This window comes from Lipotes vexillifer, unplaced genomic scaffold (genome assembly GCF_000442215.2).
Source record: "Lipotes vexillifer unplaced genomic scaffold, Lipotes_vexillifer_v1.1 scaffold149, whole genome shotgun sequence".
NCBI lineage: Eukaryota > Metazoa > Chordata > Mammalia > Artiodactyla > Lipotidae > Lipotes > Lipotes vexillifer.
The window spans coordinates 2,700,241-2,723,213 of NW_006779962.1; the positions used below are offsets into that span (position 1 = coordinate 2,700,241).

The 22,973-nt window shown below is 46.0% G+C and overlaps 1 protein-coding gene across 2 annotated transcripts in view; it reads left to right on the forward strand.

Annotated features, from left to right (window-relative positions):
* MED27 (mediator complex subunit 27) overlaps positions 1–22,973 on the forward strand; it is a 211,311-nt gene that overhangs the window by 159,767 nt on the left and 28,571 nt on the right. Inside the window, exon 5 of one of the 2 annotated variants that reach the window (XM_007453114.1) lies at positions 21,469–21,576. The exons of the other annotated variant lie outside the window; for it this stretch is intronic. Coding sequence (XP_007453176.1) covers positions 21,469–21,576 — 108 coding nt within the window. The remainder of the gene's footprint in view (positions 1–21,468; positions 21,577–22,973) is intronic. 2 annotated transcript variants of the gene reach the window in all.

Consider the following 22,973-nt stretch of genomic DNA (forward strand, 5'->3'; position numbering starts at 1 on the left):
CCTCCCCTCCGCTCCCCTCCCCTCCCCTCTTCGTTTCTCCTCCCTCCCTCCTTCCCGTCCTTCCCCCACTTTCCTTTCTTACAAATACCATTTACTAGGTATATGTTGTTTCTTTAGTTTCTTTACCTATTGGTTCAAGACAGTTGCTCCCAGAGGCAGTGGGACACTTGTTACATGAATGTGTGTTTAGGGCTAAGTGGTAATTGATAGTGTCCCTCAGATTCCCTAAAACTTTTGAGTCTAACTTAAGGATAACCTAGTTAGGCATCCCAGAACCACCCCACCCCCCCGATGCTAATATGCCAGTAATTCCTGGGCTCTGTCATTTCTAATGATGCCTTGGAAGCCCATGATTCAGACCTCTAGTTCCCCTCAACACGTCTCAATTGCATTTATCCCCCCAAACTTGGGAATCACATTCCACCAACTCTACCAGGTATATTTCATTAGGCTAGCATTTATAATAGTGAATTTAAATGTTGGAGAAAGCTATTCGAACTCCAAAGGAGTTTCATTGGATTTTAGCTTTAAATATTATTAATTGATTTATGAAATTAATGTCTGGTGGAAATCTGTGGCACCTGCCTTTTTGAGGCAGGGTAAAACTCTTTTCAAAATTCAGAAAAAGGGGTTGAGTAAATGCACAGTTACCTTAAAAAGTAGTAGTAAAACCACAACTATCTTTTTTTGTGTGTGTGGCTTAATTCAGTTTTATTAAATGGCGAAAGTGTTGAGTCTGTTTCCAGGGTACCTGAGTTCCAGGCTTCTTGTCTTATACCTGCTCCCAATTTGGTAGCTCTCTGCTCCATCACTTATCTTCATTTTTGTAGCAGATACAAGAATTGTATTGATCAAATACTGTGTGAAAGATGACCCCGAATTGAAAGCTCCAGCAGTGAGCCATCCCCGTACACACAAAATGCCCCCTGCACACTCTTCCCGACGCTCTGTCCATCCTGCCTCCCACCTCCCAGTCGGCCCCCCACCCACCTCCCCGCTCTCATCTCTGTTGCCGGAATTCTTGCTGCAGCCACCTAGCTGATACCCTGGTCTCCTTGTTTCTGGACGCTCTGCCTCCACTCCATCTTCCATACTTAGTGCTCATTCCAAAGGACAGGTCTCCCCAAGCCAGTCTCTTACTCCTTTGATTGCAGGGTAAAGCCCTCCTCCTTAGGGAGGTGTATGTGGGCGGTCTTTATAACCCGGCCTCGGTTTTCCTTTCCAACCTCTTCCCCTCTTACTATCTCCCCCCACCACCTGGGTACCCTCTCGTGTTTCTCAGTAGAGGCATTACTGGCATTTTGAATGGGACAGTCTCTCCTTGTATGGAGCTGGTGGTGTCTTGCAGAAGGATTAGTATCCCTGACCCCAGAATGCTAAATTCCAGTGGCTCTCCACACTCGATGTGACAAGCGAAAATACCTCCTCGTTTCCAGGGGCTCCTTAGAAACCACAAGATTCCCCAAACACTCCGTGCCCGTTTGCTTCTGTGCTTTGTGCCTGCTTTTCCCTCTGTGGTGTCCTTGTCCAGCTCCTGCCCCTTCTGGCAAAACTGCTGTGCCTTCTTTGAGATTGGGGTGGTGATCCACCCCCGTGCGTAGCACTACATCGCCCTTGGCACTAGACACGGGGGACTTTACAAAGAAGAAGCGTTCTCTTGGTGCTTCATAATTTCCATAGGGCAAAGAGACAATGTAAATCGTTGTTGTTGGGCTCCCCCGGCGGTGCAGTGGTTAAGAATCCACCTGCCAATGCAGGGGACACGGGTTCGAGCCCTAGTCTGGGAAGATCCCACATGCCGCGGAGCAACTAAGCCCGTGCGCCACAACTACTGAGCCCGCACACCACAACTACTGAGCCTGCGCTCTAGAGCCCGTGAGCCACAACTGCTGAGCCCGCGTGCCACAACTACTGAAGCCCGTGCACGTAGAGCCCGTGCTCTGCAACAAGAGAAGCCTCTGCAAGGAGAAGCCCCCACACCACAACAAAGAGTAGCCCCCGCTCACCGCAACTAGAGAAAGCCTGGGCGCAGCAGCAAAGACCCAACGCAGCCATAAATAAATAAATAAATAAATAAAATTATAAATAAATAAATAAATTGTCATTGTTGGTCTTGTTATTAGAAGAACAGTAATACTGATCAGTAGATTCTTTGACTCCCTGGCAACTTGTCTCAGAGCTTATATTTGACCAAATGGAGCCATTTCTCTCAATACCCCCTGCAATCAATAATGTGAAGCAAAAATGATGTTACTCTTCCCGAATCATAATCTTTGTTCTGAAGAGTTATTAACACAGGAGTCCAAGCTGCTATTTTCTTTAGACGATCGCGTTGTCCTGCTTCAGATTTATACACAGCAATTGAATCTCATTAGCCCAGATTTACACGGCATAGACCAAGCACGTAAATAATCGAAACTTTCCAGAGCTGCATTAAATCTTCAACTGATTTTAAAAGCAGTTTATCTTGGTATTTTACTTTGTTCCCTAATCCCAATCTATGCAGTTGATTTTTCCTCCATTTAATCTTTTCATTGTGTCTGTGCATTGAGACAAAACAGTTGCTCGATTCTAATAAAAGTGACATACACAATCCATTTTGGTTGGCAATTGAATTAAAAGATGAGCATGAGTTTATACTAATATGGTCTATAGTAGTATTAATTATGTAAATTGTATTGAATTTTAATTAAAATTAATTTAACTGATTGTGCTGCATGTAGTTACAGGAGTAGTGATTGACATCATCACCATCATAATCAACCCAGCTCCTAAGCAGACCTGGAGCCAGATGGCTAGGGTTCAGTGCCTTGCTTGGCCAATTCTAGCCATGTGATGTTGGGTCGTCACTGAATGTCTCTGTGCCGTCATTTCCTCCCGTGTAGAATGGAGCTCTCTCATGGGGTTGTTGTGCAGCTCACCTGGTTACTTAATCCTTGGAGCCAGGCCAGCCGCTGGTGAGCTCAGACGGCCAGGATGGGGGCAGGGCATGGAGGCGGGTGGATTGCAGTGATTTCTGCTAGACATTTGTTGAAGATCATGAAATTGTATGGACCTTGTTCATGGCTTAATTACCATGTTGACTGTTGATCATAAACATTGTGAACATAAGAAAAATTTCTTTGTCTCTGTTCAAAAACCCTTTGCAATAATGTGGAACCTGTTTCTTAAACATAGATGAGAATGCTCACCTTCCTTTTTCTCCTCGTTCTTGAATTATATTTTTCAATATGCATAGTTAAAATTACATAGTGACTGTCTCTGTGCCTGCTTTTAAGGTGACTACTCGGTGATCATGCTTATTTTATAGGGCATCCGTTATTTCTCCATTTTGTTCAACTACAGAGATGTGAGGATTGTCAAACAGAATTTTGAAGTAGGGGCTTTGTTGGGTTTTGCCTTAAAGTTAACATTCATAATATTAGCTGCTACTTATTCAGGATCTTCCCCCACTTCCCTGGCTGTTGCTTCTCAGTCTTCCTTATAGATTCCTCCTCCTCTTCCCAAAACATTGGCGTGTCCCGAGCTCAGTTCTTGGGTCTGGTCCCTTCTCTGTCCGTACTCCCTAGGTGATCTCACCCATCCCAGGATTTTAAATATGTTTTAAATAGTTGCTGCTGAAGCCCAGGTTTACATCCTCACCCAGGTCTCTCCCCAGACTTCAGGCCCAGGCGCTGGTTGACGTTGCCACTTGCGCGTGGGCAGTGGTCCCTGTGTTAGTAAATGACGACTCCACTCGTCCTGTTGCCAGACCAGAAGTCTTGGAGGGGCCTCTGCCTCTCCTTTCTCTCACAGCCAATCCATTGGTAAATTCTGCGGGTTCTTCCTTAGAAATACACCCAGAATCCTAGTGGAAAAGAATATAAAAGAGAACGTCTGCGTGTGTGTAACTGAGCCACCTTGCTGTGCAGCAGAGACGGGCACCGCACTGTACATCAGCAAGACTCCAATTAAAAGAAAAAGAAGGAAAGAAATACATCCAGAATCTACTCACGTCTCACCAACTCCACCCGACACCCTGGTTCGAGCTGCTGTCCCTTCTCACCTGGCTGATTGCAGCCTCCTGCCACCCTTGCACCTCTGTAGCCTTTCACACACTGTGATCACTTTGCAGCTAGAGCACTACTTTTGAAATGTCACTCTTCTGCATAGAAGACTCTACCAGCTTCCCATCGCACCTAGAGGTATCTTTACCACGATCTGTCAGACCCTACACCATCCCCTTCCTCCCCGACCCCATCTCCCACCACTGCCCCCTGGCTCAATCCACTCTGGCCACACTGACCTCCTCACTGCTCCCAGAGCACATGAGGCCTGCTCCGGCCTCGGGGCCTTGGCGCCAACTGTGCCCTCTGCCCCTGGCTCTCTCCTTCACTTCCTAAGAGCTTCTGGATCTCCCCTGATGGCACTATTTAAAATAGCACACGACCCCACCCCTTGCCATTCTGTCCCTTACCCTGCTTTGTTTTTCTTTATAGCACTTTCACCACATGGCACGTTATGTATCACCTTACTGTCAGTCTCCACCCTCCACAAGGCGAGCTCGTTGAAGGCAGGGACTTTGTTTTGTTCACTGCTGTATCCGCAGTGCCTAGAACAGTGCCCGGCACATGCTGAGTGCCCCCTAAACATTTATTCAATGAACGTATGTGCTGTTTGCAGTGTGATCTCCCATCAGCCCTCTGAGGTAGGTAAGGCACAGAGAGAGGCAAGATAAGTTGCCCTAAGCACATAGCAAATAAGTAACGAAGCTGAGGTTTAAACTCTGTCAGTTTGCCTCCAAAGTACACGTTCTCTCTGCTTTACTGCGTGCCTTATCATTTCTGGATGTTTCCAAACTACTACCAAATCTCCAAGAATTTTATTGTGCCTTTGAAGACTTACCCTGTTGATTTTGTTCATGGCTGTCATCAAATCGTTTTTGAGTGTCTGGTTTCCACAGGGCTTGTGCCAGTCACGAAAGATAAGAGGAGTGTTCGTGCCTGGCCCCTGCCCTTCTGCTCTTCTCCTGAGCAAATCCCCCACAAAACGGCGAGTTCCCCCAGGAAGACACGTCATCCGATTCTTTCGTGGTCCTTATCAACTTTCCAGGCTTAGAACTGTGCCTGGCACAGAGGAGGTACTCCCTTCATAGCTATGGAACGAATGAATGAAGACAAGGGGCACAAAGTAAGTGCTGTGAGAGTTCAAGTTCTTGGTTTTTGCTGTTTCATTCAACAGAGGCCAACTGAGCATCTCCCGAGTTAGGCGTCTCCCCAGCGTTCAGAGAGCAGCTAGGCTCTGGGGCTTGTTGGGAATGTCAGTTCCGGCCCAGAGCCAATAGGGTGACCAGGGGTGGGGTGTCTGATTCAGATGGAGTTGTGGGGTCCACACCTTGAGAAACCCACTGCTGCCTAGTGAAAATACAGACCACAGGAGAGACTTCCAAACTGGACCATCGAGGAAGGGGTAAGGTTTCGGTAAGCCGACAGGAGGGCCTTCCAAGCAGGGAGAAATAAAACTGAAAGTTGAGACTTGTCTGTAGATCCTAGACAAGTATGCCCCTGCCACCATGAATATAATATTTCTAATAATCGCTGCCACTTCATATGCCTGCTGTGTGCTTGGAACTCTGTTTGGCACTTTAATATACCACTGTTGATTTGATATTCACACCCACACAAGATGTTATCATCATCGTATAGACAGAACACTGAGGCTCAGAAGGGTAACTAACTCGCTCAAGGTCATGTGAAGTGATGGAGCTGGGATTTGAAGGGTGATCCAGGAAGCACCAAAGTCGTGGTCTTTTCTGTCACCCTCTGCACTGTCCACTGACAAGATCTCATGGACTCAGAGGAGTACAAGAATCTCCTAGTACGTGCAGGTAACTGGAGGAAATGTACTGAAATGAGTCAAGTTTTCTTGAAAGCTCCTTAAAAGAATAATGGCTTTGATAACATTTAATCTTGGTAGGAAATGCTTTCCAAATATACTCCTGACTTTCCCAGTTCTGTTTTCTTCTTTCACACAAGCTTTATCAAATGATTGTTTTGTTGATAAATTTAGTGTGCAGTTGGGACTTATATGTAGATTGTACCTACCCTCAAAGGGAGAGTGGATTTTATAGCTTCCATTCATTCTCATTAAAATCTGAACATTTGCATCTTCACTTTTACATCTTGTTCCAGGAATTTTAAGCAGTCTGATTGTATGGAAGTGGGTCGTATTAATTGCAAATGGGCTAGACATCTGCTCACTAACATGGAATGAATTTTTTTAGCTCTATTTTGTTTTTATATATGATCTACCAGAGTGATTAAGTGAGGGCTGTCGGTACTGCTGTTACAAGAGTAGGATTTTCAGAGACTTATAATGTAACCATAAAAATGAATTTGGGTGAATCTTTGAAAGTTCTTGAACTGGGAGCAGTTAAACATCTTAGGGTTGATAAATTTTTATCCACAGTCTGTCAGGGAGCCGTTTTCCATCATCGGGGCCTCTGCTGGTCTGGTGCACAGTGAGCCCAGGTCCTGTGGGTTCCAGGCTCTGGGGTCTGCGATGCCGTGCTGTTTCTACCTGCGGGGAGGGAGGCAGGCAGGGAGTGAGCTGAGGTGTAGTATCAAACTGGAGGAACAGGATCCAGGCTGCTGGGGACTGGTTGAATAGGCAGGGTATTTCTTTCCTGGTAGTAATATGACAGTGTTTCCCAAAGTGGACTTCTTGCAACACGAATTCTGAAGGAGGGTGATGTGCACAGTAAGTTTCGGGAGCACTCACTGGTTAAACAAAGCTAGTTAAGCAGGTTCCTTCATTGCAGTCCTTTCCAGAGCCTTTAATATGCCCTTGTACACTGTGGATCTGCAAGAGGAGGATGATGTCTACACAGTTTCCCCGACATATTTGGCCACAGACCCCTTCTCATGGAATACAGTTTGGGAAATGTTGTCCTGGAGAGCATCCCAAGTATTTATTTTAAAATCAGGAACTGGGGAATCTGGTTGAGGCTGTCTTGGTCATGTAGCTGAATGTAGAGTCCCAGGTCCTCAGGGAAGTTGCCTCAGCCATCTTGCCCCTCTGGACCTCTCAGGACCTGGCTTTTTTCAGAGTTACAGTCCCCAGGCCAGTGGCACCACTGGCCCAGTTAGGAAGCAGGAGGGAAGCTGGGGCCTCTGTGCGTCCCTGCATGTCTGTGCTTGACAAAGAAGATGATACATGACTTAGCAGCAGTGATCAGGGAAGGACAAATACAATATGTAAAAGGTGAAAAGAGTTCTGGAGCGAGTGACGTTTTTCCTAAAGTAGTTTCCTGAGCCTGATCCAGCCAGCGCCTGCTACCTGGAGGGGTTCAGTCAATATTTGTTGAATGAATAAATTGTTGGTACTCCGAGGCCTTTGCAAAAAAGACATCTAATGTTGCTACACCATCGTATTCTGCTTCAGTTCAGTTTAGTTGCCAAATGTATGTAATCCTTCACGCCTTCTAGAATCAAAGGTCAAAACACCAGAACTTTTCTTTTCCTGCACTTAACAGACGTCCCTTTCGTGCAGAAATCTCTGCTGTGTACTGCCTTGCCACAGAGCAAATGTTTCTGGGAGTTATTATTCTAGGGGTGGGAATGGATTTGAACTGATGGATCCAAAACCTTTACTCTTTCTCTCTTGGAACCAGTGACAGAAAGCTGACAAATGTTGAGGGGTGATGTCTGCTACCTCCGAACTGAGCAAAGCTAGTCGACTCATGAGGGGTGAAGGCTGCAGTGTGAACCCATGACCCTGACCTCATTAACTTCAGGCACCTGAAGCGCAGCATCGTGACAGTGCTGTGACACCCGTCGTACTGCCGAAATCCTCCTCCTGATGCTTAGCGGTGCTGTTTTCCCATTTCATTCCCTCCTTCTGCAGAGCAGGGCTTGGTACCCAAAGGATGGATTGCTTGCTCACCCTTAATATGGGGAGATTACTTAGAGCACTTAATTTGTGTTGACTCTTCATTGGTGCACTATTGCAATTAAGTTAGATTAATGAAAGGTAAATTCCAGTCTATACATGAAAAAAAAATCTCTTGTAAAGATCCTAATTAGTATGTGTGTTTATTTAGCCTCTCATGGTTTAATTGCATCCCATCTTGCTATTTACAAACAGGCATCATTAAAGAATAATGAGTGTGTGAGGAGCATTCATGCTATAGCAACAGATGAGGTAACTGGCGTTTGGTGGGGGGAGGGACGGACGGATGGAAAGTCTGCTGGTTTGTATTATTTTCGAATGAAGGAGAATGCGAGACGGTCCTTTGAACCAGTCCACGAGGGGAGGACAGAACAGACATTATGCCAGGCAGCAGCTTGTCCTTTGGCTGCAGAGACGGGCTTCTTTTCATTTGCTGCCGCAGTGTAACCTGGAGAGGTGAACACACTCCCTCACACGACTCTCTCGTGACCTCAGCCGACAGCATTCAGGTTGAAGCTTTCTTTGCAGCCCCATGTTGCAGGACATCTGCACCTCAACTCCATGAGGATTCCCTACGATGCTGAAAAAGCCACCCAAAGTGGGCCTTTCCTCATACGGCTCAGCTCCAATCCCTTCAGCAGCCTTTTTTTTTTTTTTAAATATCCAAATATAAAATAAATTGAGAAATAGGTGTATGATAGTTCACTGGCACCCCTAATATTTCATTCCAATTTTACATAATTTGCAGTCGTTCCTCAAAGTTACAAAGCAGTTTTATCTTTTTAGATGGGTGCTTGATTTATATTCTCTTCTAACCCGGTTTAAGGGTAGGAAAGCTGGGATTCCAGATGGGATAGCAATGAAGCTGAAGGAGGAGAGAACAACCTGGAAGAACCCAGTCGTCATAATGTCCTCATCATTTGTTGCTTGATTCTCTGGTTCTTGGTATAGAGGAAGCAATTCTCTAAAATCACTAAGGAGTAAACGTGGGGGCAGAGGTGGTAAATCTGAGGAGGAAGCGACCTGTAGCCCTGGTTGCCTTTGCTAGTAGGCGTAGGTCTCAGAAATATCGGCCTCAGTTTCCCCTTACGTTATGGTTATCATTGCAAGCAGTTTTGTGAAGGTGTTCTGTATAAATGCAAATTGCCACTATTCAAACTCTATCAAAGCCTTAGATTTCTCCAGGGATTCCTGGGTGAGTTGAAGCCCAGGGTTTAATTTATTTAAAATCAGGTTATAGGAATTCACAGTTTTCAGTACATTTTATGTTTTTCTTCAAAAGAACCTACAGTTGAGTTTTAAGCTCCCCTAAACAGAAGCCAAAACCATGAAAAGTTTTTCGGTGTTCTAAGACCTGCCGGTATTTAAAGGACACAGCTAGCTGCATTATCAAACACAGAAGGACCCAGACAGGCTTGTGTGGTTGTGTCTTTTGTTGCTGTTAACTTGCAAGTGTTCCATTTTCAGCTCACAGAACTGTGGGGCATATTTTCCCATTCATATTAATTGGATTTTAACGTGACCTTGGCCATGTATTGATTTGAATTAAAATTTTCTACATCAAGGTCAAGTTGGCACATATCCTACAGTCGAAATATTAAAAAGCCAGGTGCTGCCTAACAGGGTATCGACAGAAGTGGAGGTGTAATGGGGTCACATGTGCCAGAGGGCACCGTGGTCCCATTCTCATGCAGGTGGCAAGTGGCAGATCTATGTGGGGATCACCTTCACCTGGACTTGAATCGCCCAGTCGATGGGATGGTTCCTGTTTAAGTCCACAGACCCACCTTCTTCCGGGAAGAACACCCCTGAGCTCCTCAGAGCCCAGATAATGCTGCTCAGTTGCGTGGGTTTAGGGTGAGGTTTCAGGTCATCTGAATTCACCCAGGCTGCCCTGAAAATGAGGGCCTGATAAGATCATTCATAAACTTGAACTGTCTAGCCCAGACCTCAGCCGTGAGTCCCAGTCTCCAAATTGCCCATTTAACATCTCTCCACTGAGACATTTCAGAAGTGTCTTAGACTTCATAAAAGAGAAGTGATTTTTCCTGCCCCCTGTTTTACCCCCTTTGCCTTTGCTTCCCCATCTTATCTCAGTAAACAGCAAAACCATCTAATTGGTGCTCAAGCCAGAAACCTACACGCTTCCTTAGTTCCCCCTTCTCTCACTTCACAGCCCATCTGTCAGCAAATCCTGTCTTCAATTCCATCTTCGTTCTATCTGAAATCTACTGGCGTCTCACCTCCTCTGCCGCCACAGCCCCAGTCGAAGCTGTCATCGTCCTCTCGTGGTCTCCCTGTTTCTTCTCTTGATCTCTCCACCAAGCAGCCAAGGACATGTTTCTTTAAAGCACACATCAAACCTGTCATTTCTCTGCTGAAAACCTGCAGCGGCTTCCACTTCACTCCGGATGCAGCTAACCTCTTGTCAGAGCCTCTGCCCTTCACGAGCACCCCGGCCTGCCCTTGCCCGGCGCCTGCCTCTCTCCTGCCCTCCCCACTGGCCTCCTCCTCCTTCCTCAGGCCTTTCCCGCCCAGGCCTCTGTCAGGCTCCTCCCATGGCCGGCCGTGGCCCTAGCACCCTGCATGGCCTAGCTTCACCTTAACGTAGGTTTCTACCGCATGTGAACCTACCCCCTCACCCAGCTTTATTGCCTTCCTAGCCCCACACAGATGATATATTTTTGTTTCTCTATTGTCTGCTCACCCACCCCCAAGAATGCACCCTTATGAGATGTTTTGTTCACTGCTCCATCTCTCATCCTTAGGCCGATGATTGGTACAATAGTGAGTGTCCAAGAAATATTGGAGTGCATTCAATGAACAAACGAATAATTGAATCATCTGATCTAAATGTCATTTTTTTCGCTCATAGGTATTGCCTAAATAATCTGTCTTTGAGCTCTTCCCTTTTTGTTTATTTCCTTTAAAACTCTCGGCAAATTATACATTTTATTTATATATTTATTTGTTGCCTGTCTCCTGCACCGGGACTGTTAGCTCTCTGAAGGTCTCTTTCGTTTACCTCTGTGTACCTAACGCCTAGCCTGCACATGACATGCGTTGACAAGTACCTGCTGGGTGGACGGAGGGGGAGGACCGGAAAGCAAGCCGTCTGCAGCGCAAGGCAGCTCCAGGCTCCAGCGCATCCGTCTGTCCGTCTGTCTCCCCTCCTCCTCTCCCCAGCACTCCATTCCTCCGCCCTCTCTCGCTACATGGCCTCCCTCTCAGACGAGTGCTATTTTTGGTTCCCAGTGTTCCCCATGTTCTCCAGGCCAGATTCTGGAAGGAGGCAGTTTACGTGGTCTAGCCAGTGTGGGGAGAACCTTCTGTACCAGACCCAGTTCCTACCCCTGGGCCAACTGGTTCTGCCCAGGATAGAAAATAGCTGCTTTCCGGGCAGCAGGCTTGTCCTACAAGACGGGAACGTTGAGTGTGGTGGCTTCCTTGCTGCCGTGTTCAGGGCAGGGGACAAGTAAAGGGTGTGTGTGCTGATTCCGCATCACATCCCTTAGTAGAAACTTGATGTTTTCAGCATGTTGGAGAAAACAATAGTCAGCTTCTCCTTTTGTCAGCTAACCCGTATCCCGCTTCATTCTCCCAACATCTTTTTGGAATCCTGATGCCTGCCCTATTTTTATACAGGCGTCGTATTCTCCTTTTTCCCAGAAGGGTTTGTGTTATATATTTGAATGTATGTTTTATAAATGAAAATGAACTAAATTCTGTTTTGACAGTTTGGGGGATTTTTCATGACACTGCAAGGGAAACCCTATAAGGTAGCCAGAAACCAAGGTCAGGAAGCACAGTTTTTCTCTGTTGTCTTTTTGCTTCTTTACATTGTGTGTGAATTTTGTTGTTGTTGAGGGGAACATGAAGCCAGATGAGAGACGATGGCTGTGAGGAAGTTGTTATTTATCGAATGAAATGGAAACTTATTTCTTAATCCTTCCTTGTCATGAAAACGAACTTGGAGGGCTTCCCTGGTGGCGCAGTGGTTGAGAGTCCACCTGCCGATGCGGGGGACACGGGTTCGCGCCCCAATCCGGGAAGATCCCACATGCCGCGGAGCAGCTGGGCCCGTGAGCCATGGCCGCTGAGCCTGCGCGTCCGGAGCCTGTGTTCCGCAACGGGAGGGGCCACACAGTGAGAGGCCCACGTACCGCAAAAAAAAAAAGAAAAGAGAACGAATTTGGAGAATGAGTAAGACCTCTCTGATGAAACTCCGCTCCCACCAGGGCAGTTGTGACTTTTGAAGAGAGGAATGGGTTCAGGAAGATCAGAAGTGCTCAGATTGTTAACACTGATGGCTCCTTAGGAGATGATGCAAATGTACTCATCAAGGGAATAAGCCTCCTAAAGAAAAATGAACCTATCTTATTAGGCGGGGTGCTTCGTAATTGTTAAAAAGGATTACCGCAGTGATACAGCAGTTGCTACCACGTAGCGAGTGACAGTAGTGACTCCCCTGGACGCTTAATAGCAGTGGATGCCCAGTCCTTATAAAGGGTTCCATCTTAGAGACGAGGAAGCCAGAGCTCACGTGAGTTGGTTTCCCCAGAGCCACGCTGCTTTGTACATGGCAGAGGCAGAATTTGAACTTGGGTCTCTCAGGCTCCAAAGCCCTGGCCCTCGCCCCCTCCCCATGCTGCCTGTGCCCCATGACAAGGGCAAGGAGGGAGTCACCCAGCATGACCACGGGGAGCGATAGCGTACTGGCCGTGTTTGAATCACAGTGCTAAGCCCTTCACAAGTCTGGTGTCATTTCCTCCCCACAGCAGCCTTATGCTGGGTCCTACAGGCAAGAAAGCTGGGGCTTAATAGGCCAGGTAACTTGCCTCAAGTCACACAGCCAGGAGGGGGCAGAGCTGAAATCTAAACTCAGGTCTTTTCTTCCCCCAGAGTCCTTAAACGTAACTCCCGTGTTTGCTTGCCGTGCTGGCAAGTTGATTTTCTAACTTGTTGGTAGACAGAACCTAAAGTCAGCTTATCTGCCTTATTTTCCCTAGGTCTTTGTCAAAAGGGAAGATATAATTCACATCTTGAGGCTGTAACAACTTCACATCTCAAATCTAGACCATCCATGGGAGTCGCTTTCCAGTTTGATTTTCTCTTTCTTGTATCACGCTACGTTGCATTGCATTTTATCATCAGAGGCATAACTGAGCCACCCCGTTGAGCATAAAACGAGTGACCTTCAGCGTGGAGGAATATCAGTTTTATCTTTGATGCTCCCTCCGTCTGACCTCTTGGTTTCCAAGTCACGCAGCCCATTTTCTTGTTACAACTGGGTTACTGCCCAGCTCCTCGCACCAGTGACCTCCTCTTCAGCCATGACAGCAAGTTTATCTTCGCTACCTCAGCTTGGCCAGCGTTTCAGCCTTTCAGGGTTGGTCTGTCTCTGTTTTCTCTTGGCTATTTCCAATTTTACAGTTTTCCTAGAAAGAAGCAGCAGCCAGTTTCCCTCTGTACCTCTAGGCCCCAGTCCTTCTTGCTGCTGCTGCTTTGCGAGGCCTGCTGTCAAGAGAACAATTCCGCCCAGCACGATTCTGTCAGGGCTGCACATACCTAGCAGCTGTGCAGAATTCAGAGTGCTCACTTTAAAAACAAAAAACAAAAAACAAACCCCTAAAATTAGACGAAGCAAGTGTTTTAGTGGCATCTTATAGATGAGATCAAGAGTATGAGTATAAAGCCATTTGGGAGGGAAGCCAGGAGCCTTGTGTAGCATGGTTTTGAGCCACTTACCAGAGTTCCAGAAAGTATGGCTGGCGGTTTGAGGATTAGATGGTCCAAGGCTCTGTGGTCGCCGTGTCTTGTGATTTCGAGACGCTGCTGCGGGGTCATGGACCAGGCATGAGAAGGGGAAACAGCAAGAGGCAGGCGCCTGGCCCTGCGCAGAACAGCAGTGACCTTGCCCTCAAAGCTTGCTAAACCTCAGCTTCCTTCTATTCAGAATGAGACTGAGACACCTGCCAGGGCTGTATGTACTGCAGGGTTCTTAGGTAGAGGAGGAAACTACAGCCCCGTGGGCACTCCCCAGTCCTTGTCATGGAGCCGAGGGGGTGTCCGCATTATTCGGGGGAAGACCCCCAGGCGTCAGGGAAAAGCTTGGGGGAATGTGTTTTCCAGGTCACATCTAAGAACATCTCTTGGAGGAATGTTTCATGGGACGTCGTCTGAGGAGTGCTCTTCTATACAACCAACTCCACCTTTCAAAACGTGGGGTAAAACGGACAGGCGCCCAACCAAGCATATGTTCCGACAGCTCAGTGACGCAGCGCCCTTCTCCCCAGAACTTCTCAAGTACACGGTGAGCCCCATATGGTAGAGCGCCGTGTGCCACCCTCCAGTTAGTTCAGGCATATGTCAGTTTTATCACCTCCTTCAAGGTAGGAGCCATATTCTTAACCTCCCTAGGCTTCAGTTTACCCCTTGGAAAATGGGGGAGTTGCAGAAAATGACTTTTTAAAACGTGCCAGCTCTAAAGTTACATGATTCTCTGAGGTAGTGCCCTTGCCCGGGGCTTCGCGTAGTACGTACACTCGTATATTCAATAGATAAGTGCTTATTGGGATCATTCACTTTATCCTCACCTTTCTTTGTCATTAGTACAAAGAGGAAGGTTCTTGGTTCTGTACTGAAGAAAAACTGTTCCTGAACCTCCTGTAGGTGCCTGTCTGCCCCTCTCTCCCTCCCTCCCCACCCCTTTCTAACTACACTTTGAAAAACATCATTTCAAGTACAGCAGGCCCCTTAAGGACACCTACATACTACACTGTTACCTTGTTTGTACCTGGAAAATAACATTTGTGGACACATGTATATATATGGTTGGCTTTTTTTTTTTTTTTAAACTGTATCCCTGCCCCAGAAGCAGAGCTCATCCATGCTGCCTTTGTCTGAGTGACAAATAGTGTGCTCCCCACTTCACCTGCCACACACATGCTTTATGCCGGGCCAGGGGGTGCTGTGTCCAGTCCAGGTTCCTCGTGCAGATAAGCCTTTGGTCAGCTCGCCTCCGCTGCATCCTAGACACAGCTATTGCTCAGGCTCAGGGTGCCTTCTCGCTGCACAAGCCCAGGGGAGTGAGGTTGCAAGCGATCAGCTTCCCCCACCTTCCGAGCTCACCTGGTCTGCCAGTGTAGATAGCGTCTCAACTACCAGATTTGTTACGTTTGCGTTGGATAGCAGTCAGCGGCAGAGCAGAATGAAATACGTTTGCTGTTCTCCTCAACTTGCCTCCCACTTCGTGACTTGCCTCGCCATAGTGAACTAGAAACTCTCCCAGTGCCATACAGCTTGGTAGGTGACTGCCGTAGAACAGATAGAGAAGACCACTGACGCAGCCCCCGCAAGGGGATGGGCCGTGACAGCATCTCTAAGGGCACTTCCTGGAAGGGTGACGGCCGGCTGGATGGTCCAGCCCAGCGGCTTCCTTTCCAAGTGCTCCTTGGTTCCCGCTGGGGAAGCACGGTGCACCCCTAGGCTCTTCACAACTTGCCCCGTGAACACACGGGGACAGACGCAGACGTAGTGAGCGACCTGCTCAGTGTAGAAACAGGGTTACCTTGGCAACGGCAAGCCCACTTCATTACCGGATGCATTAGCTTTATTTGTGGGATCCCATAGCAGTTGCCAAGCACCGACCTGTGGGTCCCGTCTCTGGGCATTTTGCTCCAGCCATGGCCAGCATTGGCTAGTTTGTAGAACGGTGTCTGTTGGCCTGTATATGGTGCGCCACCGTATCAGTCTACCAGAACTCCAAGGTCATTGCAACCTGCTGCATACAGATACGTTAGGAGCTGGCACGGTCCAGATACATAAGAATCTGAATCATTATAGGGTGACGTGCGAGCTGGGAAGAACATTAGAGAACACGCACGAAGCTCCATCTTGAGGCCAGGGCTCAAAGGGCTTATAGGACCCTCTCTACCGCACCACCTCTGAGGAGGACGAAGGCTGCTGGCTGGTGAGTTGTGTGGTGCGCCACGCCCGCGGCCGTGTGTCTCCCATGGATCGTCATCTCATTTAATTCCTCAGCGGGCCCCTCCGCGTCTTGCAGCTGTGTGAGCAGGCACGAGAGGTGGCTCGACTTGCCCTTGGTCACCCTGCCTGTAAGGAACAGGTGTGGCACAGAGTCCCAGTGCGCTTGACCTTCACAGTAAATGGCCTCTTTTGGGAGTCCGCAAGATCAACCTACGTGGCAGCTTCGTACCCTCCCCACACCACCTGCACCTCAGGCTTGCAGACTCTCAGCAGTCATTCAACAGGAGCACATTTTTGTTCATACTTCAGGGCCTGCACAACTGTCACCCACTCTCTGCAGTGTCCCTTTAGCCCCAGGTGTGACAGCAGAAAGGCAAATTAGCATAGGTGGCAATTTCACTGGACTGGAGGCAGCAAGCCCTTCTGGTTCCAGCTTTGATGTTAGCTGGCTTCAAATCATTTCGCCTCTGTGAAGTCCAGACAAGGTTTTGGGCTGAGTAGCAATAGCTGCCCCTGGGAACCAGGCCCCGCGCCACACCCCTTACCAGGTGCCTTGTCTCCTTGACTCCTCGCGGTCATCATCTCCATTAGCTGGAGGAAAGTGATGTTCAGAGAAGGTAAGTAACTGGGCCAAGCTTTCCAGTAGCAGAGCCGAGACCCGATTCCAAATGCACCTGATTCCAAAGCCTCGAAATGTTAAGCTTCAAAATTGTGTATGCAGTTTCATTACGACCGTGTTAAAAATTCAAAAAGCCGTAACTCTGTGCATATTCCATCTAGTTGAGTACCAGGGTCCTTTCTGGCTCTAGAAAAAATAAGAATTGACAGACTTCATAGACCTTGACGGGTTCAAGAGATAATAAAAGTAAACCAGAGCCAGACTCCATAGCACTGAGTGTCCATAAACTAGCACAGCCCGGGATAGACACAAGCTGGAGGGATGCTCTTGGTGAGCCTCCCTGGCTCATGCACCTTCTCTGATAGCCTGAAGCCACAGCGCATGAGGCGGGGCATGGAGAACCAGCCTATCCCAGAACTCCAGAGCAAACCGGGCAGGAGGGGTGGGGGGAGGTATGATGGGCTGAGGGTGGAGGGCAGAGGTGCGAAGTATGATTGGGGGGGGCAGGAGTGGGGGGGGCGTATGACTGCGGAGTGTCTTATTTTTTTATTAGAAAAGAAGTTGAAACGCTTATACCTCAATACATAAATGAATGTAGGATAAGAAAAAAAGGGGGAAAGGAAAAACTATCCTAATCCAGATTTATAGCATGAAAAACAAAAAATTTAACCTATCAAAAAATGATTTGCCCCTTGCTCTGGTTGCGGTCTTGAAATACCATTTCCCACTGGAAAGAGCCAGAGTTGCTTGAGGAGATGTGGCCGATTCATGGCCTCAGGTGGGAACCGTACAGGACAGGCCTGAGGTGTCATATACCAGACGGCAAGGAAGCCATCACAGAGACTAGGGTTACGACGAAAGGATTCAGCCTCAAAAAGATGCCCACCAGCCACAGACAGAACAGTTCGAGCATCCGTAAGAAGAATAATTGCGTCAGACAAACATATATCAAATATGTTTCACTCTTTGAGTTTATAATAACGTTAAGGGAAAAAAACTAAGCCATCTACATTGGAAGTAAACTAGTGAAACAGTGCATTGTTTGAAAACTGGTATGTGTATAACTGAATCACTTTGCTGTACACCTGAAAGTAACACAACATTGTCAATCAACTATACTCCAATATAAAATTAAAAGTTTAGAAAAAGAAAGCTGTTAAATAAATGGAAAGAATTGAGCATTTATCCTCTCTCACACATATAATAAATTCTACCACTGGGTAACCAGTTAGTAGATAGGGGAATTTTTTTCTTTATCAAAGTGTTCCAGCTAATAAATGAAAGCTGTTGATCTCATTGGAATACGACCGTCTGTAACCCCTGGTGAATTTAATGGGTCACGAGCTGCCAGCATCACAAACTGAGACACCCGACCTCACATGCCTCCTGTTCGTAGTCTGTGACACCCCTGTGAAGCAGTCTTGGCAAAAAAAAAAAAAAAAAAAATCAAGCCTGAATCTCATCTAATTACCAATTTACAGGAAGTACAGAGTAAGGAGTAACATGAGCACCACCGGGACGCCATCTGCAAAATCCAGACTGTGGAAAACTCGATAGAAAAAATGACCCAGTTTCTTCAGCAAATAGAATGGGGAGAGGGGATAGAGAGAGGGATACCTTTAGTTTAGGAGAGACTTATGAGATAGGTCAGCCAGTTCCATTGTGTGGACCATACTCAGATCCTGATGCAAGCAAATTTTTTTTTTAATGTGGCATTTGTGAGACTGTTGGAAATGAACACTGACCGAACTACAGGTTTGATAACACTAGAGAATTCCTGTTGTTGTTTTAGATGTGGGGTGTGGAGTGGCAGCATGCCTATGTTTTTTTGTTTTCAGAGCCCTTATCTTTTAGAGATACAGACTGAAATATTTACAGGTAAAATGATAACCGTGGCTGTTATTTGTTTCAAAATAATTCAGGAAGGGAAAAGTAGGTGAGGGCGTAGGTAAAACAAAGATCTGCCCGAGACTTGTAGCTGTTGACATTGGGACGGGTCCATGGGGTTTCTTTATACTCTTTGATTTACTTCTGTATATGTTTTTTTAAGTCTTCCATAATGAAAGGTTTAAAGAAGGTAATTAAGTCGGTACCTCTGGGAGGGGGTGGATTTTATTTTGTTTTGCCTTGATTTAATAGCACCCATTGCTGATAAGAGTGGGGTGCTGACAACAGTGTTCTTAACCCTTGTGGTAGATTTTGTATCAAAAGCCTTAAAATATTTGTACTGTTTGCTCCAGTAATTACAATTCTACCAATCTATCCTCAGGAAGTAATACCAAATGCAGCAAAAGTTTGGTGAACAAAAGGGCACATTGCAGCCTAATATTAATATTAGGGGAAATTTGGAAGCAGCTAATGTCCAGCAGTAGGCGAATGGTTAAAGAGATTATAGTGTAGCCACTTAGTAGATGCCAGGCCACGTGTAATGCCAGTTCTGAAGACTACATAGCAATATGGAGTGATGCGTACCTCGTAATTTTAAATAAAAGTTTGACTTGAAATGATATGTTTAGTTTCAATTATAAACATGTGAAAAATTCAAAGACCGTGCATCTTCGATAGTAAAAAGATTAAAAGGAATTACCCCAAAATGTTAAAGTGGTGATTATCTTTGGACGGAAAGTCTATAAACAATTATTTTATTCCTTTTTCTCTAATTTTAGAGAAAAATTGTTCCATAATAAGCTTATTGTTCCGTAATAAGCATTTATTAACTATTTTACTATTAGTTAACTTTAAAATACCAAAAGTCACTTATAAAAACAAAAAAATTAAATATAACATTTCTAGTATCTTTAGTGTGGTGGTTTGTTGTTTTTTTTCCCCAATTTATTTATTTATTTTTGGCTGTGTTGGGTCTTCGTTTCTGTGCAAGGGCTTTCTCTAGTTGCGAGCGGGAGCCACTCTTCATCGCGGTGCGCGGGCCTCTCACTATCACGGCCTCTCTTGCTGTGGAGCACAGGCTCCAGACGCGCAGGCTCAGTAGTTGTGGCTCATGGACCCAGTTGCTCCGCGGCATGTGGGATCTTCCCAGACCAGAGCTCGAATGAACCCGTGTCCCCTACATTGGCAGGCATATTCTCAACCACTGTGCCACCAGGGAAGCCCTGTTTTTTTTTTTTTTAATTTCATTTTAAGAAGCTTGAGAAATTACTAAGGGAATTTATCAGTTAAAGTCAGCTAGATTTTGTTTCTTTTAAGGAAATAATTGCTTAGTTATCTACACTTTTTAGCAAAGAGAGTTAAAATATGTTAGAAAATGGTGGCACTGTTGGACGGGGTATGTTGGACCTTCACTGTAACCCAGAGAGAGGCTGTTAATTTCGGTGCTTATGACTGCCAGAACTATAACTGGGTTCCTCTCCCTCCCTTGCTTCCTTCCAAGACCGCATGTAAACTAGAGACAGTTTCTGTTACTACCTTGCTGGTTTATTGGCATCCTTAAATAGTGATTTCCAGTTATGCAAGAAGTAACCTATTAAATGTTACACGGTATAGCAATATTTAAAAGTACTATCCAGAAGTAAGGTGCTTTTAACATTCTCTTAAATGTAAATAAACATGTCATATCTTTTTCTTACCCCGTTTATATTCTGTACTATCGGGGGCATATAGAAATAGAGATCAACTCAGCACTAGACGTTATTGAAGGAACTAGGTATTAGTAATGTTCACTGACACCCAGGACTGTTGTTGTTTTGAACAGTAGGTTAAGAACTGCAAGGAAGGAGGAAGTAAGGGAAGGATGGTTGAAGGTGGCGTTCCGAGAAACGGCCTGCTGCTTGAGTTGCAGGATTCGGGTTGCTGCTTGGGGCAGAGACTCTTGTCTGAGCCCAGCGGGACTCCTTTTAGCCAATTCTGTGATGTCAGAGCCTCATGGACCAACCCAGACAGTGGGCCTTGGGTTGGGTCCTTTGCCGAGTCTGCTTTTAGGGTCTCATCTAGGAAATGAAAGAGGAGGCTTGACAAAGTATCGGAAGGGTTTCATGAGCCCCTAAAAGAAAAGAAGGCGCTGTTTCTATTCTGAAGGCTGAGCCTCTTCAGCAAGCCCAGCAGGTCACTTTTTCCCTGGCGTGTATGAAACTGCACTTTTTTTAGGTTTTTGTTTTTTGTTTTTTGTTTTTAACCTATAACATGTGCTTAGGTTCTAAGAGAGTAAAAGCACTTAAATGTATTTACAGGATCATGTTCCCTTTTGGAGATAAAATTCAGCTACTTTTCATTTACCTTCAGAACTGCTCCACTTTTTACCAGCTGTTAAAAATAGATAGTTCAGGGATTTCCCTGGTGGTACAGTGGCTAAGACTCCGTGCCCCCAGTGCAGGGGACCCGGGTTCGATCCCTGGTCAGGGAACTAGATCCCACATGCCGCAACTAAAAAAGATCCCTCGTGCCGCAACAAAGATCCCACACAGCCAAATAAATAAATATTAATTTAAAAAATAGATAGTTCACCCAGGGGATATCTGGTGCCTGCCTCTCATCCCTCTCTTGTACTCTCTACATAGTCCACGGGTGTACATAGGCTCGTGACATAATATGAAAACAAATGTGCTCTAACTCCTGGAAGGCCAGAATTGTAGGGTAGTCTTTGAAGAAGGTAACCTTAAGACAGGAAAAAAAAAAAAAAAGGGAAACTTACTTTATCCAGCAGATAGTAAACATTTGGAAATTTTCCTGAGAGTTTCTAAGCCAATATTATAAATAAATTCAGGGTAGTTAGATGAATTGGGACCTGCGCCATCTTAAATGCCTTAGGAGGCTGGCACAAGGCGCGACCACCGCGCCTTTCCTCCGAGTGTCCGCTGGTGTGTCTCTCAGGAACAGGAGGAGAGGTGATCCTTTCTTCTTCTCATTGTCTTGCCCAATTCATGTGATTTGCATGTTCCAGTGTAAGCATTCCTGTTTGTACACGTGTGTTTTGACAGGTGACCTTGGGAAAAGTGTTGAAAGTGATTGTTGTCATGCGGAGCCTGTTCATTGATCGAACGATAGTAAAGGGGTATAATGAAAACGTCTACACAGAAGATGGCAAGGTAAGCATTCTGGAGTCTTTTGTTTTTTCCTTTATTTTCTGTATCCCAGGACAAAGGTAATAGAGTCCCAGATGAATGACATTAAACACTAGCAATCATAGCTATATCAGTATGAAGCTGAACACTTTACAAAAAGACATTTCTCTCTCTCCCCTTGCATTTTTCATCAAGCTTCTGCTTTTTCCTTTAAGCCTGTTACCCTTAGTTGAATTTCTAATTTATCACCTTAGACCCCCAGTTGCCTCATTAAATGTGTCTTCTGAGGAAATGGATTTCTTTCTTCCTTTCTTTTCTTTCCCTTCTTCTTCTTTTTTTTTTTTTTTTTGTCTAGTCGTGCAGCACATCAATAGCCCAGAGTGCAGCATTTTGCTGTTCCTAGAACCATGAGGAAAATTCAAGTTAATTTGACACACAACATGATAATGATCATTTTCCTTGAAACTAGCAAGTAGCCCCCAGAAGTTGGTTATCCATAGCAGTCCATATTGAATACTACAATTGAAAAAAGATGAGTTATTTCCATGAGTGATTTGTTTCATGCAAAGTTCACCCACGTGAACCCCTAATTTCTCTTGACTGCACACTCTCCATATGGAGATACAGAGAGCACCAGAAGATGCTAATGGGAGTCGACAGCCTTCATTTGTGTTTGCTTCCAGGGCGTAATGAGCCTTCTGCCAGAGATACCCACCCAGATACACCCTGGTCACTTCCTGGCACTAAGCCTCCATCTTCACCTCTCCCTGGAGCTTTCCCTTCTCTTCATGAATCCCGTTAAAATTTAAAAGTTTGTTTGTACCAGCACTTACCACCCAACGGCCACATTATAATGAGGATAGAATGTTCTCCAAAAACAGGTGACAAATGTAGCTTAGCACATAACAGTGTGTTATATAAAAGGTGTGACCCATAAAGTGGGTCTGTATTTTGGGTTTGTAAAGCGGGTTTGTATTTTGAACAAGTAACCCAGCATTTTGAATTTCCACATTCCACTCGAGTGTTGTCACCATGGGAAGCTACTCTTACTCCCAGGGCCCTGCAGAGTTCTCATAAATCTCCCCATTGAGAGAAAAGCAGTCCTCCAGGGAAGCTTTCCTTTTTCCTTTTGGAAAAACCAAAGTGTCTTTGGAGCAAGTGTGGAGAATAAAATAGATAATTGGGGCAAGTGTGATCTCTTGTGTATGTGACTCAGAAACTCAGATGCGATTCTAAACGAGAAACTCCAAACTCCTTCGCAGCAGCAGAGGCAAGGCTGGGGCGGTGGAGACCCTCGCCAAGAGCCCGAGTCAGTGGTCATCTAGAGACAGGGTTCTTGTTGCCTCTGTTCAAGATTTACAACTTTATAGTCACCCCTGCTCTGAAACACGCCCTTACTCTCCAAGGACTTACAAGTGACT